General features: G+C 44.5%; 1 protein-coding gene across 1 annotated transcript; it reads right to left on the bottom strand.

Annotated features, from left to right (window-relative positions):
• Positions 1-1,192: 1,192 nt before the first annotated feature.
• Positions 1,193-9,110, bottom strand: casr (calcium-sensing receptor; the record flags this gene model as incomplete). Its single annotated transcript, XM_080748638.1, has 8 exons — positions 1,193-1,525; positions 2,556-2,915; positions 4,417-4,889; positions 5,130-5,253; positions 5,686-5,916; positions 6,312-7,151; positions 7,838-8,144; positions 8,926-9,110. The coding sequence occupies 8 exons, from the start codon at positions 9,108-9,110 to the stop codon at positions 1,193-1,195; spliced, it is 2,853 nt and encodes a 950-aa protein (XP_080604764.1).
• Between the last annotated feature and the right edge of the window lie 11,045 nt (positions 9,111-20,155).

Genomic DNA, 20,155 nt, shown 5'->3' with positions numbered 1-20,155 from the left:
ACAGCCCAAATATCTTATACTCTAGTTATGCTAAAGCGAAATCCCTGTTGGCCAGGGGAGATATTAGGCTTCCGGGGCGCTATTTTCACCAGTGCCTTACCCCCAATTCCTAAACTTCTTTGGCTTTCTTCTCTTTTTTTTTAAACTATTTTGAAAAACATTTTAAAATTGTTGAACTAACCGATCTACGTACATCGCCACGCTGTGAGTTTGAAGATCGGCTTTTTGAACAATTCAAAAATGTTTTTCAAAATAGTAAAAAAAAGGCAAAGAAGTTTAGGGATAAGGGGTAAGGCACTGGCGAAAATATGATCCTTGGTCCTCAGGCAGATACCATACTGGCCTGTGCACTAACTGGCTGACAGTGACACTGGCATATTATGCTACTTGCAAGTGCATGGAGTGGAGGGCCCGGGTTGGAATAGAGGCCAGACTGCACCAATGCAACTAGTCGCACAACTCCTTCCAACAAAACAGTTTTAAGGCCAGTCCACACCTATGCTACTCCTCGCAACTGCTATTGGGGATAATGGTTGCAGTAGTTGCAAGTAGTTGCTTATTCCAAGGAGTTGCATTGAACTCCTATAGCAACTGCTATTGGGTGCATTTTGCAAGGTGTTGACTGGCCTTACAACCCTGTCTTATCTCACAACATGTCTACCCCCCTGCTCTGCCCTTGTTTTCCTGTCTCTCTCGACATTCTTCTAAGCATAACATACCAAAAGTAAATCTAAAAGACAAAACAAAAACAACAACTGTTTCTACTAAAAATGGAAATAAAAAAATGGGAATAGGATAGTTCCAAATGTGTCTGTCTTCTTCATGGAATGGCTATAATGTCAAAAATGTCTGTCATACGTTGCAGGTGTCGCATGCTGCGAATAGCTGATCTACAATAGCTGATGCTGCGAATAGCTGGCCCACGATACTTTCGAGCTTAAGTCGAACGTTTCATTTTTCACTTCCAAATGTTCTTCGATCGCCTGGACCGCAAGGCCAGCGGTCTGGCCACATATAGGCTCATATGCAGCCTGTCAGCATGTCGCGGGTTCGAGTCCCATTCCTGACGACCTTTGCTGCGTGTCTCTCGCTCTCCCTCTTTCCTGTCAGTCTTCACTTGAACTACCAATAAATGCAGAAAAAGCCAAAACAAATCAAACAACAATCTTCAGAAAATGTTCTTCACGGGTCGTCACATCAGCGAATTCCTCCTGGACTCCTCGAAGCTCAGGGACAGAGTGACCGTTCCGCTGCCGAAGCTCACGCGCGGCTTGTGGACGCCGCCCCGCCTCCCCGAGGCGGGCGTGTCGTGGTGGTGGTGGTCGCTGTCTCTGTTGGTCTTCAGGCTGATGGAGGAGGAGGGCGTGGAGGCGGACGAGCCGCCCGTGCTGCTGGAGCGCTTCCTGGAGGCGGAGCCGTGGTGCTTCAGCGTGGCCTTGGCCGCCACCTTGAATGCGTGGGCGGCCGTGCAGCAGCGCACCTCCTCCGTGGTGTTCCTGGACGGCTTGAAGAGGATGATGTACACCTGGTAGCAGGAGATTGGAGCACATGACACCCTGTGTTAGCTAGCTGCACCTCACTGAAGAGGATGATGTACACCTGGTAGCAGGAGATTGGAGCACATGACACCCTGTGATAGCTAGCTGCACCTCACTGGTTGCCAGTCTCCGTCAGCAGGCACGTGCATGCATAGACAACCCCACCTAGGGTTTGAGCCCCTGCCCCTTTACCATGCAGTTTTTACTATGGTGAAAGAAATGCAAATGCCCTCTTTCCATGCCATACCCGAAGGCAGCATTCAAGAGAATTGCCTTGTCCAAACTCTCCTGAACTTGAATGCCGTACGCCACATCTCCAGTATTCACTTGATTATTCAGTGTGGTATCAAGTAGCGAAAATAGCCGACATATGTGAGCTTGGAGGTCTGCTATTTTCGATATTTTCACCAAAAGGCCCTTTTAGAATGTTCAGCCCCTGCCTCTCTAGTATTCTCTGCACGTCCCTGTCCATCAGGATTGATTTTTAAAATGTTGGCAGTAACTGTTAAAGCTCTTACTAGTCTAGCTCCTAGCTATCTATGTGTTATGGCAGAACCCTATGCACCAACGCGTTCCCTTATCATCTACTGTACTCAAGTAGAGCCATAGGGCTACTTTGCTGACCAGAGGAGATCGGGCCTTTGCTTTAAAGGCCCCCAAACTCTGGAACAGCCTGCCAGAGGAACTCACCAAATCATCAACAAGTTTTGAATCCCTTTTAAAAACCCATTTCTACAGAATGGCCTTTTTATCTCCTTGAGATACATCTTGTTTAATCGTGACTGTAACTTATGTATTATTGTTATTGTCATTTCATTACTGTTGTTTGATTACTGTTTTGATTTGATTGTTCAAGCACTTTGTAACATTGTTTAAAAAAGGTGCTATACAAATAGATAGCACCTTTAGGCAGGACTATTATTATAACCTTGTTGGAGAAGTCATATTGTATTTGTGTACATTTTACATTCATGTCTTTTCTTTTCAAAATAAAAAAGTAGTAAAATAATTGATAACCTTGTTGGAGAAGATGCAGGCCAGCAGGCCGAAGCTGGACGTCAGGATGGCGATGACCTCTACGGCCGACACGAACTTGCCGTAGGTGCTGAAGTAGGCGGGGATGAAGGAGATCCACACGATGAAGAAGATCAGCATGCTGAACGTGATGAACTTGGCCTCGGTGAAGTTCTCGGGCAGCTTGCGCGACTTGAACGCCACCAGGAAGCAGATGGCGGCCAGCAGGCAGGTGTAGCCGATCAGGAAGCCCAGCGCCATCATGGAGCCCTCCTTGCAGGTGACGAAGATGATCTCGTCGATGTCGTGGTTGCGGTAGCTGGAGGGAGGCGCGTTGTACAGCCACACCACGCAGATCATCACCTGTGGACCAGTGGTGAGAAAAATAATTGAATTGAAAAAGTAGTATCTTTTTACTTTTTTTCTTCTTTTTTACTTAAAGGGATATTTCACTTTCAAAAGGGTTTTTGGTCATTTTGGTAAAAAAAAATGGGTGTTTTTAATTAATCTGTCATGAATAAAATGGAGTTTGAAGTTACAATGGGTGTGTATGGGGAGGTGTCCTGGAGGAGGAGGGCTGATAACATTTACATCAAATATCTAAATATTGAATCAAGCAACTTAAAATCTGTTCAGGGTGTTCACAAAAGCCTGATTAGACAATGAAATGACCAAAAGTTTTTTTGAAAGTGAAATATCCCTTGAAAGGGGAAGACCACACTTTTTCAATATTGAACTATGTCATTAATATACCTTAGAGGAGTTGTGTGGAAATAGGAAAAAAGTTCCCCCCCTTCTGTGTTGCCTATAGAACTGGAGGATTGATTTGGGGGGTTTGTATTGTAAAGTACAACTTGATGACATCACAATGCAATGCCACACTTTTATTCTACCTATGAGGGATTCTGCCAATTGAGGGGTTTGCTGCCATTTGTAGATTTTGATTATTATTACAAAACATACATTACCCAACTTATTTCGTCCATTTGAAAATAGCCGATATACAAGCTCATAATGTGTCGCATCGTGGCGCATTGTGAGCTTGCAGATCTGCTTTTTTCAAAATATGTTTTATACATTTGAAAACGTGTGAAATGGGCCATTTTGCGTTCTTAAAACATAGCTGATCTACAAGCTTGCAACGCATTGTGAGCTTGTAGATTGTCTATTTTCAAATGGCCCGAATAAGTGGGTAATGTACGTTTTGTAATGATAATCAAAATCTACAAAGTAACTAAAGTTTTCAAATAATTGCAGTGGAGTAAAAGTACAATATTTGCCTCTGAAATGTAGTGGAGTCAAAGTACAAGTAGGCTACTGAAAATTAGAAACACTCCAGTACAGTAAAAATACCTTGCAAAACCCTTACACTTAATAAAGTGCTTGCTGAGTAAACGTATAGTTACTTTACACCAGTGGTTCTCAACCTGTGGGTCGGGACTTCCGGGGGGTCCCCAAATTATTTTGGGGGGTCCCCAGATGATTAGATTAATGTGAAACATTGTTTTCTCACTCAACAGTAAACAAACCAACATAAAGATTAAGTGCATAGAGGGTATCTGCACATTTCTAAAGTGAAACTTTAAGGACTTTTTAATACCTCTAAAATGACAAATTGAACATTAGCAAAATTGTCAAATATTAGAATCAGAAATTGTGAAAATGGCCGATCTACATGCTCACAACGCCTCGCAACACGAGGCGTTGTGAGCAGGTAGATCTGCTATTTTCACAATAGAACCGTGCTATACAAAATGTAATACCTCAACTCTTAGTGCTCATAGGTTGTGGGGGGGGGGTCCCCAGTTAAAATATGATAATATTTGAGAAAAGGTCGAGAACCACTGCTCTCCACCACACTGACCTGGACGAAGGTGCACAGGAACACCAGCAGGAACTGCAGGTTCAGGCCCCACCACTTGCGGTGGAGGCTGGTGGGGATCTTGGCCTCGAACACCAGCAGCACGCGGTTGGTCTTCACCAGGATGCAGCTGATGCAGAGGACGAAGCTGATGCCGAAGGCGGGCTGGCGCAGGCGGCAGGTCCAGTCGCACGGCTCGCCGATGAACACCAGCGAGCTGGAGAAGCAGCAGACGAGGGAGAAGAGCAGCAGGTAGGACAGCTCCCGGTTGGAGGCCTTCACGATGGGCGTGTTGCGGAAGTGCACGAAGACCCCGAGCACGAAGGCGGTCAGCGCCACGCCCAGCACGGCGAAGATGGCCAGGGCGATGCCGAAGGGCTCCGTCCAGGAGAGGAACTCGATCTCCTTCAGGAAGCAGGACGTGTGGTTCCCGTGGGACCAGGAGTTGTTGGGACACTTGGTGCAGACGCTGGCGTCTGCGTGAAAGAGAGACAAACATCAGTATTGATACAGTGTTTTGACATTAGCAAGGTGGGCATCGCTCAACAATGGGACTATTTTATCAGTTTGCAACTCACTGCTGTTAGGTTTAGTTTTAGTCTACTGTACAGTAGCATGTTATACAACACATACAGGCACAGAGGACACATGTAGCCGTGATTCAACCATGACCATATCATGGCATCTCATGTAATATTGCTGTAAGATGACCATACCTTTATGGTCACTGTATTCTCCATCTGAGCACTCGGTGCATTCAAAACAACACGTGGGCATGCTGTCAATGATGCCCTTCCTGGTGCCAGGCTCACAGTCTTCACTGCAGTTGGAGAATGGAATCTGTAACGTGTCAGAACACAAAACATCAAGAAGAAGTTTAGCCTTTAGTCTTTGACATTTCCCTAAAGAGCCTTGAGCTTCATTCAATGAGCAAATTAAATTTTTCCCCTATTTAACCTACTGAAAAGGGCATCACTGGGATGGATTAAATTAATGCACAAAGTGGATTATGTTGGCTTCGGTTGAAATCAAATTGATCTTTAACCGTATCATCAAGAATAAATTAGGAAGACATAGACAGGATGGGATACATTATGTCTTGACCCTGGTGTCGGGTAGGACACCGACTGGACAGATGACACACTGGACTGGATGTGCCACCATATATAATAGTAGTTTGGATATCATTGCGATTATCTCTTTCCTCCAGGGGGAAAGAGAGACAACGGACATAAAACTATACAGATTGTACAGTATCCTCAATTCAAATACCTCAGTACTGAATCCATTCCATAGAATCTTGGTCTTGTCAATGAAGAGTTTGGCTTCTTTTTTAGCTTGCATGCTGAAGAAGCCGATCTCCTCAAACACCACGGAGGCGTCCTCTGTAGACCTCTGCCAGTTTATCAGGGTGTAGTTCCCCATCAGTTCGGCGTTCTCGTGAAAGCGCACCTTTTCCCCCATGCTGTTGGTGTAGTTCAAGTGTCTCAGATGTCTCAGCACCTGAGCGAGAAAGAAAATCACAATTCTGATTATAGGACCATGTGATTATTATTCTACTAATAAGATACTGGGCAGTTCCATTCCACTTGTATTTGAAAGAGGGAGATATCATTCAGTATATGAATGTCAAGCACGGTAAAGAAAGATACGACAGAGAGAGAGACATTACTATATAGTCTAGAAGTGGTAGTAGACGTGATGTACAGTAAGTATGGTTTTAAATCATAACCACACCAAGGAGTACAAATAGATAATCTATTAATAAATGAATGAGTATCTACTGCATTTACTTTGTTCGTGTTGCAAGACTGTACTGTGTGCCAAACCATATGACTAATATGTCATTTTTAGTAGAGAGACATGGGTGTGCATGGAATTATACATTGGCTTTTTACCTGCCACGCTTCCATTTTCTTGAAATCTGCACAGGAGTTGTTTGCAAACAGACCACGTCCAGGCGTGCAGGTGAGAATGTCCTGAAGCGCCTGCGCGATGGAGTGAACGGCGACGTACACGTTGTACGAGACGCGGAGATGGTTGAAGTCCAGATACGGAGTCTCCACACTCATGATGTCCTCCTCGCCGGTACACAGCGGTCGGGAGCTGGTGCTGCCGTTCTCGCTCTCCTGCAGTCTCAGGCTGTCCTCCAGATAACAGTTGAAGGTCTCCTCCCAGAACTCCCTGACAAACTCGTTGTTGTGGTTCCTCTTCGGCTGGACCTGCTGCAAGAACTCCTTGAAGCCCGGTATGTGGCCGGCCCTCAGGGCGAAGCCGATGGTCCCGGCCATGACGTCCAGGTACTCTGGCCTGGCGATGAGGGACGAGGTGGACCACGCCTCGCTGGCCAGCCAGATGCGGTCGGTGATGTTCCTCCTGACCATCTCCTTGATCAAAGGCTCTATGTCGGGGCCGCTGGCGAAAGCCACGATCACCTTGGCAGTGGAATTCTCGATGCGGTCAACCAGGGCCTGGATTTGGTGATCCTCGGAGTACTGGGAGATGAGTTCGTTGAGGTCGATGCAGATGTCTCGCTCCTCCATCTCTTTCTCGAACTTCTCGATCCCCGGGCGTCCGTAGTCGTCGTCGGAGGCCACTGCGATGACCCAGTTCCACTGGAAGTGCTCGATGATGTCTGCCATGGCGGTGGCCTGGTACTCGTCCGTGGGAATGGTTCTCATGAAGGATTTGTACTGCTTCTTGTTGCTCAGCAGGCGACTGGAGGAGGCGTAGCTGATCTGCAAACAGCAATGATTTAAAGGAATTAAACAACATTATACAATGCATTTGAAAGCACCTGCAGTGGCATCATGCAGCCTGAATCCAGGTGGAAACAAAACATCAACTGCACAACCGAAGAGGAATCCCCCCCTTGGTCAGGGGAAATATTTGGCTTCTGGTCTTCAGGTTGGGCTACTCCCACCCCCACACTAGGAGACATGATACCAGACTAACCAACAAAATAATTACATGGATTCAAACCGGATGCCTCAGGGGAGACCAAACATTACCTCTGGTTAAAGTTTTCCCTTTTCCAGGGAAAGTTTCATGTGTATTATTTAACAGCTGATCTCAGTTCATAGATAGGTTGATAGATTCAGGATTTGTAGTTCTCCCCACATCCAGTTATTACACTGGCCTGGGCCAAAGAAGAAGACAAGACAAAAACATAGGACTAGACAAAGTCTAGACTAGGACAACAAGAACTCAGTCACACTGTCAGTCAGTCACAACAGGAGGGAGTAGAAACTAAAAACACAGCTCACAAAACAACAAGTGAGTCCTCTACAGTGAACAGGCTGGTCTTTAGCATGTTTTAAAAAAATCCTTAGGGTGGGGGCAGCTTTGATCCTCAAAGGGATTCTTCGGTGCCAACACAGCAAAGGCTCAGTCACCAAAGCAAAGGCAGCTCTACCAGACCCACCTGAGGAATGTAAAACAGACCCAGCAGATTGGCGACTGCGGTTGAGACCGCCGATCCGGACGCTCCGACCACCGCGATGGTTGAGGGGATGTGAGCGGTGCAGTTACAGAACTCGTCCAGGTTGAGGGAGTCGATCTTATTCTGGGCCACGAAGCTGAGGGTGGCCTCCAGGGCCTTGGACACCGTGTTGCAGGTGTCAAAGATCCTGTAGCCCAGGGTGATGTTGGGCAGCAGCGTGCTGCTGTTGTTGATCTCGTCGATCGCAAAGATCATCGCCTGGAGCCACCGGAAGCCACGGAAATTGTACCTGCGAGAGAGGATCACATGAAGTCAGCTGGGTCTTTGTACAGTGTGGTCTGTAACATGAAGTCACAGGGCCTTAATGGAAACAAACCTTGAGGGCTTATCTGGGTTATCCTTTTAGCATTCTTTTGTATAAATCTGTGACATGCGCCTCGTTTTTGCAAACTGTTAATAAAGTATTCAATCGATCAATCAATCAAGTAAGTATCTATCAATTACGTCAGCTGGATCTTTGTACAGTATGGCATGTAAATGTTGAACCGGAATAAGTTGAAGAAGAGAAAGTCAGAAAGAACATGTTAACCAATCAGGCAAGTCATTAAAGGCAAAACATTTCAAAATCATAACAAAGATATTATCTAAAACTAAGATTAGTCTCAATTGAGTCTCCTACTGACCAGCCATCCAGTCATCAAATTATTGGCTCAGGAATGCAACTAAAACTATAAATCTCCAAGGCTTCACGGTGTGTGTAATTGATTGCAAATAAGTTGTTTCTTGGGTGAACTACTCCTTTAAGTGGATAAATTGCACAGCAAATACACTTTCAGAGTTAACACTAACACTACCCTCACATTTGCCTAAACCAGTGTTTCTCAAAGTGGATTTCAGGGACTCTTTATGGGGTCTAAATCGACCCTTACTAGTCTGTATTACAAATGGAACCAAATGGACCCTAACGGTTAGGTTCATTTGGTTTCATTTGTACACTGTCAACGGGAGACATTAAAATTTCAAAGTTTGAGAACCACTGGCCTAAACGTTTACCGAATGCTCTACATTACCTGACACACTCTGTGGACTCAGGACGAGCTGCCAGGTCCTGGTCCTTGGCAGTGACACCAAAGTGAATGGGGAAAAGCCCCCCCAGCAGGATGTCCCCGGTCATCTGGGCCCTCTGGTGGGGTCCGTACGTGGAGATGACCCCCGTGCAGCCCAGCAGCAGCACACAGTGCAGGGTGAACGTCATCTCTCAACACTCTCAGATGAGGATGATGGGGTTCTTCTGTGTGAAGAAGATGATGTCTTCAGCCGTAGGTCCTCCCATGAATATCTGCTTGCAGGGTCGTTGTGTGGTTAGTGGCGTTCGCTCTGATGGGAATAACTGGAGGAGAGCAGAAAACACATGTAAATGGTGCATCTATATAGCGCATTTATCCAAGGCTCTTTACAGAGATTGTGCATTACATTCACCCATTCACACACACATTCATACACCGATGGCAGAGGAAACCATGCAAGGCACCAACCTGCTCACAGGTAGCAACTAGGGGTTCAGTGTCTTGCCCAAGGACTCTTCGACACTAACTCTGGGGGAGGCCAGGATCGAACTGGGAACCCTTCGGGAACCCTTGGTTTAGTGCAGTGTTAATTTCTTTTTTTTTTTCGTTGCAAAATGCAAATTAAGTATTCAATCAATAAATCAAATCATTCAAGTTGCGTGGTCAACGGACAACGGACCCAAGTTGCGTGATCCCTGAGTATAGGCTGTTCCCAAAGCGCATCTGCCTATAGTTTTCAAAGCTTTTGGAAAGGTTTACCTGATGTAATGACTGACGCGCCCAAAAAATAGGGACGCCAGGTTGTATAAAGGTAGATGAATGAAACACTTGTTCGGTTTGTCACTAACCCTGAGGAACTATATTGTTTAAACGTCGGTTTTCCTGCTTTTAACCCATTTAGGCCTAGACTTATTGAATGCTTTAACCAGTGAAAAATAGCAGATATACAAGCTCACAGCGCGGCACTCTGAGCTTGTAGATCTGCTATTTTTGAAAAGTCGTGAAAATGTGTGAAAATCTTTGAATATATGTCTTTGTTACAAACGTGAACGTTTGTAACTCAAATTTTGCTTCTGGGTGGTCCCTGGAACTAAATATTTTGAGATGGCGGGTCCGTGGCCAAATACATATCATTTTGGGGGTCCTTCACATGAAAAGGTTTGAGAACCACCGACATAGTAGTCTCTCAAGAACAGACTAACTGAGCTCCATTTAAGTGAAAAGGACCTTTTCTTTGACGATGGCTGGCCAGATTGCTGACATAGAAACATAGGTTTTTCAAAAAAAAACATAGAAGGATTCAAAAGACACTTATAGAATCGGGTCAAAATTCTAATTTTCACGATTTTTCAAAAATAGCAGATCTACAAGCTCACAGCGAGCTTGTATATCTGCTATTTTTCAATAATTAAAGCATTCAATAATCCTAGGCCAGTGCGGCCTCATCCTTTTCAACAGTTTTGTCACAGTTACCTAACTGAACTAGTCGTGCTCCTCAAAATAGCTCTGGGGAGAGAGCAGAGCGGGGGTCTGAAACAGGAGTGGTCACACTCCACTGATCCTCCTTCCTGCTCAAGCCTCACGCTGTGGCCCACAGACACTCGTTACCATGGTGACGTGTGATAACGGCTCCGCCGCATCAGGCTTAATAGTCCTGGAAAAATGCTGTGGCACTGCAGCACTGTGCTAATGAAGCCAGAGCTACACAGTAGCCAAATGCAATGTTATACACACAGTTCATGGCAGGGACGTGCTGGGCCCCTGATTCAGCCCGGGAAAAAGAGTCGGAGAGGCCCTCTATAGCGCTGCTGCTACTCAAAGATTTGCCATTTCAGATCATGTCAAGTGACAAGCCAGTGGGCCAATTACTACATGAGTTATATTTCGTCGTTGTCGGGTGGAAACCTTGTATGTCCAAAACCGTTTGTTTTGTATTTATCATTTTAAAAATGATTTAAACTATAGTGGTGCGAGGCGTTGTGTGCTTGTAGATCGGCTGTTTTCACTACTTTTGTGCAACGGCCTTGTATGATGAAGCAGGGCTTTGCTTTGAGAAAAAATGTACAAATTTGAAACTTGGAGATACGAGGTTTCTGCTCGACAGTGACAATTTACTTTGTTGGCCGCACAGCCCCCAAAATAGAACGAAGGCCGACATTTTATTTAATTTTTTTTCCTAATGGCCGGCCTGGACCGGCCAGGAATGAACCGGTCGTTCGAGAGTTGTCCCGCTTTTCCCAATGGCCAGCACGTCCCTGTGCACCGTTGTTTACAAATGTTCAAGTCAACTTTCCTCTTGCATGGAGGGAAGATTGATGTTTTATTTTAAATATTGAAATAGAAATGTTACTATTTCAATGGAGTGAAGATTTTACTAAATACTGAAATTTAAATATAACTTTTTAGGATGCCAGGGCCTCAATTTGTCTTAAACACTTTTAATGCAGCACAGTGTAACTTTCCTCTTCTACCACGGATTTGAACCCGGTTTTTCTGCCATTTTTTTTTTACCATTGAGCTAATAGAGCTTGCTCAGGGGGTAAATTGAATCTTGACCATCAGGTCAAAATATGTGTCAGATCCTGTGCCTGTAGGTGAGCCATGACCTTTGACACAATCTAAATGTGAGACAGAGCAGGGAGACAAAATGCAACCACCCCAATTACAAGTTATTTTGTATTAACATACTTTATACTGATTGGACAAAATTACATTTTATTAATTTGAAAATGTTAACAGTGAGGCTAGCATATATAACAGGACTACTGTGTAATGCATGTTACATCATTCTTACATAGTGCTTTACCACCCAAAACGATGAGAAATCTCTGTAGCTACTTATTATCAAGTTATTATCACATAGTGTTGTTAGTACAAAACAAGGCAATTATTTAAATAAATAAAAAATCACAAAAATGTATTCAATGAATTGAATACACAGGACCCCAATGGAATCATCAAGCCATAGTGCTTTCTTGGGTTTAATCCTTTTAGCAGAATTTGTACTTCCAGTGCCCTTTCTTTCTTTCTTTCTTTCTTTTCTCCCTTATTTTTATTGTTAATAAACTATTCAATCAATTAATCAATCAAAGCCAATCATCATTATCTAGCATAAGTAACACCTAATAAATATCAAACTTACCCCCTGGGTTCTTGGAAATGATTCAGATATGCATCTGTAGTAAAGCTGGAGTTTGTCTGCATCTCTGCACGTTTGGTCAAGGATCTTCTCCAGCTTCTCTGGTGTAGAATGGATTCCTCAGACAATAGGTCGCAGCACCTATTTCTCCATGTCAATCATTAACAGAGACGGAGGGCGGGGGAAGGCCATTTCCTGCTGCTCATTACAACCCATTCCGCCCCATAACCACGTTAACCCTGATGTCACTATTATTTTGGGCGACATTTTTTCAAAAAGGGAATGCTTTAACCCATTTAGTTCCAGAATTATTGAATGAACCAGTGAAAATTAGCAGATATACAAGCTCACAGCGCGGCACCGAGTGCCGCGCTGCGAGCTTGTAGATCTGCTATTTTTGAAAATGTGGGCAAATCTTTGAATATATGTATTTTCAAAGGGAACGTTTGTAACTCAGATCTACAAGCTCGCAGCGCGGCACTCGGTGCCGCGCTGTCAGCTTGTATATCTGCTATTTTTCAATAGTTAAAGCATAAAATAATGATACACAATAATGTGTACCTGTTCTAATTAAAACATCTTAAGAATTGCGATAGATTTCATGATTTTGGTATATGACATGAAGTATGTCGTCGCTGTCGGGCAGAAACCTCTTATCCCCATATTGTAACTTTTTGTGTTTTCTCGTAAATCAACACCCTACTTATATACTATGGTCACGAATAGAAAATGTAGCAGATCTACAAGCCCAACACGTGACACAAAGCAACACGTTTTGAGCTTGTAGAGCTGTTTGAATTCTGAAAAGTAACTTTTGGACAGTTATGTTCAGTTACTTACTTTCCATCATAAAGTCACTCAATTAACAAGGTGCAGATATGTGAATAATATCTTTCACTATTTTTGTATAAAGATGCTTAATTGTGTACAGTATGTAATATAAAGAAAATCTAATCTAAAGCCCTCCTCCTTTAAACGTGCATGTCTGTCTAGGTAACAAACGCTCATCCATGTTTTCCACCGTAAACATAATCCGATTTTTGTACAACATAATTACATTGTTTCTAATACAATAACCCACTGTTTGCAATCGACTAGTCCAGATTAGTCTGATTAGAAATGCATCCAATTAAAGAGGGAAATGTCTTAATTAGCATATTGTAAATGTGTATTATACATAGATATGTTGCTCACATACAACCTCCAAAGAATATGTAGTCCACTGAAATTAAACCGAAACATTTTCCCTTTTATTACTGGTTATTAGCGTGTCATCTGGACTAATTAAAGCCATATAATGTGATTTCCTAGAGACAGTGGAGTGCACCTGGCAGGTCATTGTTTGTTCCTTCCTCCAGACTAATGGACATCATCTCCTCAGTGTGTTGCTAGGCAGACGTGCGCCCTGAAAACTATGACATCTTACACAACACCTCACTGGTCCAGGGAGGTCTCTTCCAGTTTGGAGGGGACAGTTGTAGAATGATGCTATGATGACACACACGTCACATACTGTATAGGTGTAGGAAAATCCTTGTGTGAATTTAACTAAATGGGCGGTGACGGTTTGGGTCCATTTCCAAACGTCCAGATACTAGGTGGGTGGTGGTGGGTGAATGTTAACCTGGTGAAATGCTAACCTGCCGATGCTGGTGAATGCTAACCTGGTGGATGTTAATCACTATGCCTAAACCTAACCCAAACCTCAATAAAACTATGCCTAAACCTAACCCAAAAACCTAACATGGGGCTGAGGGAACATAGGCATGATCCCCTCTAGGGTTGTGGTTCTCAACTGTGGTATTCAGACATTGACCCCCCAAAATAATCATATTTGAACTGGGGGATCCCGCCCTTGATAAGCACTTGGAATTAGGATAGTCATCAATATGTCTGTACACTGACAAATGTGTCTGTGGCAAAGACTTGATGCTACTTTTGAGGTTCCTGCTCGACAGCAACGATATACAGCCGAGACGTATGGTATATAAATGTAAATATAGGTGCAAAGAAGGAATATAAACATTATAGGGTCAGTGCCAGTGGGAGCATGTATGATCTGTGTGAACGGTATTTGCTGTAATGAGACAAGTATTGTAAGGTAATATTGAATCATTATCAAGGATTACAAGTTGTGAATAATAGAGGGAAGTGACATAAGGGAGAGGCACAGGAAGGTTCCTATGTCCTACCTCAGGTATTTACTGCACTGGATTTCTAAATATTAACATATTATTTATTATGATTATTATGATCTCTGTCTTCCCCTTGCCTCCCCTCTTCTTCTCCCCCCCTTTCTCTTTTTTTATGGAAATAACAAGATGATGGAGCAAAAAACTAATTTCAACCACAGTTTTTCACCTGTAAACCTATGATTCTGATTCTGATTTAGCTTCAACCCCTTCAGCACCATCTAGTGGACAAATCCAAAGCACAATAAGACATACAGGTAGCCTGGAAACCAGACTAATCTGCCATTGCAAAAGATTTGGTCAGATTTGGTATGGCACTGCTCAGTTGTGATTGGATATCACTTTTTCGGAAGTAGTGAGGGACCAATCAGGGCGGGTCCTACTAATTGCACCACAATACCCAAAAGTACACAAAAGTACACAAAAGAACACAAAACTACCCAAAAGTATACCCCAAAGTACCCAAAAGTACCCAAAAGTGTACCCAAAAGTACACAAAACTACCCAAAAGTACACAAAACTACCCCAAACTACCCAAAAGTACCCAAAAGTATACCCAAAAGTACACAAAACTACCCCAAAGTACACAAAACTACCCCAAACTACCCAAAAGTGTACCCAAAAGTACACAAAAGTACACAAAACTACCCCAAAGTACACAAAACTACCCCAAACTACCCAAAAGTATACCCAACAGTACACAAATGTACACAAAACTACCGCAAACTACACAAAAGTACACAAAAGTAGGCAGGGACCAGCACCCAGGGGGTCCCTGGTGGCCGCCCCACCACCGGGGCCCACCACGGACCCCCACGGACCTCAGCAGCGCTGGAAAAATCAAATGAAAAAATAAGCGAATCTAGCAGATCTACAGTACAAGCTACGTGCTGCTCCATTCCACATGCCGTGGCTTGGATGGGGAGGGGTCCACGGACCCCCACTCCTCAGGGGGGGTCCCCAGGGGGTCCCTCACCGCCGACCCTCCACCGGGGCCCCACAGAGCCCCTCGTGGACCCCCACTGCGGTCCCCCAGCAACTAGACTGTCCGGAAGGGTCTCTGGACCCAAAAGTACCCAAAAGTACACAAAACTACCCAAAAGTATACCCAAAGGTACACAAAAGTACCCAAAAGTACACAAAACTACCCCAAACTACCCAAAAGTATACCCAGAAATACCCAAAAGTACACAAAACTACCCCAAAGTACACAAAACTACCCCAAACTACCCAAAAGTATACACAAAAGTACACAAAAGTACACAAAACTACCCCAAACTACACAAAAGTAGGCAGGGATCAGCACCCAGCGGGTCCCTGGTGGCCGCCCCACCACCGGGGCACACCAAGGACCCCCACGGACCCCCAAGGACCCCCACGGACCTCAGCAGCGCTGGAAAAAGCAAATGCTCCCCACTCCTCAGGAAGGGATCAAATTCAGGTTTGTGTGTCCGTGGGGGTCCGTGGGGGTCCCCCGTGGTGGGGGTCCGTGGACCCCTCCCCATCCAAGCCACGGCATGTGGAGTGGAGCAGCACGTAGCTTGTAGATCTGCTAGATTCGCTTATTTTTTCATTTGCTTTTTCCAGCGCTGCTGAGGTCCATGGGGGTCCTTGGGGGTCCGTGGGGGTCCCCCGTGGTGGGGCGGCCACCAGGGACCCCCTGGGTGCTGATCCCTGCCTACTTTTGTGTACTTTTGGGTAGTTTGGGGTAGTTTTGTGTACTTTGGGGTAGTTTTGTGTACTTTTGTGTACTTTTGTGTATACTTTTGGGTAGTTTGGGGTAGTTTTGGGTATACTTTTGGGTAGTTTTGTGTACTTTTGTGTACTTTTGGGTCCAGAGACCCTTCCAGACGGTCTAGTTGCTGGGGGACCGCAGTGGGGGTCCACGAGGGGCTCCGTGGGGCCCCGGTGGAGGGACAGCGGCGAGGGACCCCCTGGGGACCCCCCCCTGAGGAGTGGGGGTCCGCGGACCCCTCCCCATCCAAGCCACGGCATGTGGAGTGGAGCAGCACGTAGCTTGTAGATCTGCTAGATTCGCTTATTTTTTCATTTGCTTTTTCCAGCGCTGCTGAGGTCCATGGGGGTCCTTGGGGGTCCGTGGGGGTCCGTGGTGGGCCCCGGTGGTGGGGTGGCCACCAGGGACCCCCTGGGTGCTGATCCCTGCCTACTTTTGTGTACTTTTGTGTAGTTTGGGGTAGTTTTGTGTACTTTTGTGTATACTTTTGGGTAGTTTGGGGTAGTTTTGTGTACTTTGGGGTAGTTTTGTGTACTTTTGGGTATTTCTGGGTATACTTTTGGGTACTTTTGGGTAGTTTGGGGTAGTTTTGTGTACTTTTGGGTACTTTTGTGTACCTTTGGGTATACTTTTGGGTAGTTTTGTGTACTTTTGTGTACTTTTGGGTCCAGAGACCCTTCCGGACAGTCTAGTTGCTGGGGGACCGCAGTGGGGGTCCACGAGGGGCTCTGTGGGGCCCCGGGGGAGGGTCGGCGGCGAGGGACCCCCTGGGGACCCCCCCTGAGGAGTGGGGGTCCGTGGACCCCTCCCCATCCAAGCCACGGCATGTGGAATGGAGCAGCACGTAGCTTGTAGATCTGCTAGATTCGCTTATTTTTTCATTTGCTTTTTCAAGCACTGGTGAGGTCCGTGGGGGTCCGTGGGGTCCCCCGTGGTGGGGCGACCACCAGGGACCCCCTGGGTGCTGATCCCTGCCTACTTTTGTGTACTTTTGTGTAGTTTGGGGTAGTTTTGTGTACTTTTGGGTACACTTTTGGGTAGTTTGGGGTAGTTTTGTGTACTTTGGGGTAGTTTTGTGTACTTTTGTGTAACTTTTGGGTACTTTTGGGTAGTTTGGGGTAGTTTTGTGTACTTTTGGGTACTTTTGGGTAAACCTTTGGGTAGTTTTGTGTACTTTTGTGTACTTTTGGGTCCAGAGACCCTTCCGGACGGTCTAGTAGCCGGGGGACCGCAGTGGGGGTCCACGAGGGGTTCTGTGGGGCCCCGGTGGAGGGTCGGCGGCGAGGGACCCCCGGGGACCCCCCCTGAGGAGTGGGGGTCCGCGGACCCCTTCCCGGCCAAGCCACGGCATGTGGAGTGGAGCAGCATGTAGCTTGTAGATCTGCTAGATTCGCTTATTTTTTCATTTGATTTTTCCAGCGCTGCTGAGGTCCGTGGGGGTCCGTGGGGGTCCGTGGTGGGCCCCGGTGGTGGGGTGGCCACCAGGGACCCCCTGGGTGCTGGTCCCTGCCTACTTTTGTGTACTTTTGTGTAGTTTGCGGTAGTTTTGTGTACATTTGTGTACTGTTGGGTATACTTTTGGGTAGTTTGGGGTAGTTTTGTGTACTTTGGGGTAGTTTTGTGTACTTTTGTGTACTTTTGGGTACACTTTTGGGTAGTTTGGGGTAGTTGTGTGTACTTTGGGGTAGTTTTGTGTACTTTTGTGTACTTTTGGGTATACTTTTGGGTACTTTTGGGTAGTTTGGGGTAGTTTTGTGTACTTTTGGGTAGTTTTGTGTACTTTTGGGTATACTTTTGGGTACTTTTGGGTACTTTGGGGTATACTTTTGGGTAGTTTTGTGTTTTTTTGTGTACTTTTGTGTACTTTTGGGTATTGTGGTGCAATTAGTAGGACCCATCAGGGCCCAGTATGCAAATATGGGGCGGCTTTATCATCAGAGGCATTTTTTTTAATCCACCCCTGGAAATGCAGGTTCCACACAGAGATTCCAGACTAATGTCTACACAGTGATATTAGTCTGGCCATGCCAGGCTAAATAAGACAAAATAAACAGTAATGCAAACCTAACTTAATATATTTTTGCTTTCTTTGTTGGACATTGACTTTCAAAAGATCAGAAGATTGATCTACAGTAGGTCTACTTATGGAGATCCGTGAGTGTTTTACCGCACTGATTACCAGGATATTCATTTTTTTTTAGTTCATTAAGACCTGAGGACCACATTCTACAAATATCTTCTAAACAGGGCTCATCAATATGTCTGTACACGGACTTGGTCTTGTCTGTGCAAATTTTAGATTTTTTTTTACACACCATTATAATGTTCTTATTTTGATCATAAGACCGAATGTCAAGTCTCCAGCTTTTCTTCCGAATATGTATGACACTGATTTACTACGACACCATGGCATATTAGGCAAATGTTTTATTTGCAAGGACCCCCTTAACTCTGAGAGAGTACAAATGGAACCATTTGTTTCCAATCGAACACTCTCAGGGCTCTATTATGATCCAGGTCTTATGCCTTATGCCTTAACTTCTTTGCCTTTTTTTACTATATAGACAAATAGCTGATCTGCAAGCTCACAACGTGCAGATGTAGATCAGCATTTGAAGTATTTAAAAATGATTTTCAAAATAGTAAAAAAAAAAAAAAGGCAAAGAAGTTAAGGCATAAGGCATAAGACCTGGATCATAATAGAGCCCTCAGAGTTACAGACCTGTTACGGTCATTGAGGGCTGCTCTGTATGTGTTTCTGGTAATATTATTCTCCTCTCATTTTGTGTGTCCCTGGCAAACATATCATTTTGACAAAAATGTCCACCATAAGCCAGCATGGCGATGACCCCAGCTGAGGACCCGATTCTATAAATGTCTTCTAAATTCTAACACATTTCAAAATAAAAAATAAATAAAAAAACTATGTTGCTATAATATCATTGGTTCTCAAAACGTTTTCATGTCAAGGACACCCAAGATGATATGTATACTTGGCTGCCGACCCCATCTCAAAATACTATATTTTTGAACAGCCAAGGAATAAAATAATGCTTTTTAGCTCAAAGCTAAAATGACACAGATGCTTTCCTGAGGCTAGAAATGTCTTCTAAATCCTAAATCTTTTTTCGAAAGAAATAGGGGTCACCGACCCCATCGTAAATTATTTTGTTCCGTACAGGGACCCCCCGGAAGCAAACATTAGAGTTAAAACATGTTTGCATTACCAACACCTGACCTCTTTGAGGTCACATTCTTCTCAAGGCTGTTACAGTACGTTCTCCTCAGACTGAACCGGTCAGGGTTGTTTGCTTAAATCTCCTGGGAAGAAGAGGTGGCATAGGGACACAACATATATCTGCACACTCCTCCTCCTCCTCATATAAATTAATTAAACATATTCCCATCCCGGAAGGATCACAAGTGCCAGACTGCCCAGCTACAGGAAACAAAGCTATAAGAACAGAGTCAGATGGGTTTTGAAATTAAATTAATACATATCAATACTATAATCATATAATATCCTGACAACTAACAATGTATTTTCTATTGGACATACTGTATAGTGTACATAGAAAGACAATTAAGCAGATCTACAAGCTCACAAATGTGTGAGAAGTCAGATTTTGAGCTTTCAGATCTGCTATTCTTTGACGAAGAAATTTACTGTAGAGGGGAACAAAAAAGGGCCTATAGGTTAGACCCCTGGGGGACTCCCGTAAGGAAAATATTTTAAAACTTCTATTTAAAGTTCTAAAATGGGTAACTTTCACTTTTACAAGAATAATTAGTCTAGTATTATCTCTACCTTGACTCAAGTGTGGCTTTCAGGTTCTCCACCACTTCGTAAGAAAAGCTTCTGTTGTACAATATAATCCATTCACTTACAATTGAGGAAACAGTTTAAATAATTTCCTGGAATGCCTAAGCTATACTACAGTATGATATGTTATTGCTTCACATCACACTCCTGTGCTTTTTTCAGAATATGGCCAAGTTATATCATTCTGATCCTGTCCTTTTCAGAAGTGGCACGTACTTCTGAAATGTAACAGAATGTGGTAAAAAATCCACACGGCGTACCTGGAGTCTGGAGGCCGTTTCACAGAGGAGGACACTGAGGTCCAATGGCTCTGTGTCCACAGAGAGAGAGGTCTGCGACCTGGG

Source organism: Nannobrachium achirus (genome assembly GCF_963921795.1).
Source record: "Nannobrachium achirus genome assembly, chromosome: 19".
In the NCBI taxonomy this organism is placed as follows: Eukaryota; Metazoa; Chordata; class Actinopteri; order Myctophiformes; family Myctophidae; genus Nannobrachium; species Nannobrachium achirus.
Note: the sequence above shows the minus strand (reverse complement) of the source record. Positions and strands in the feature narration are given on the sequence as shown.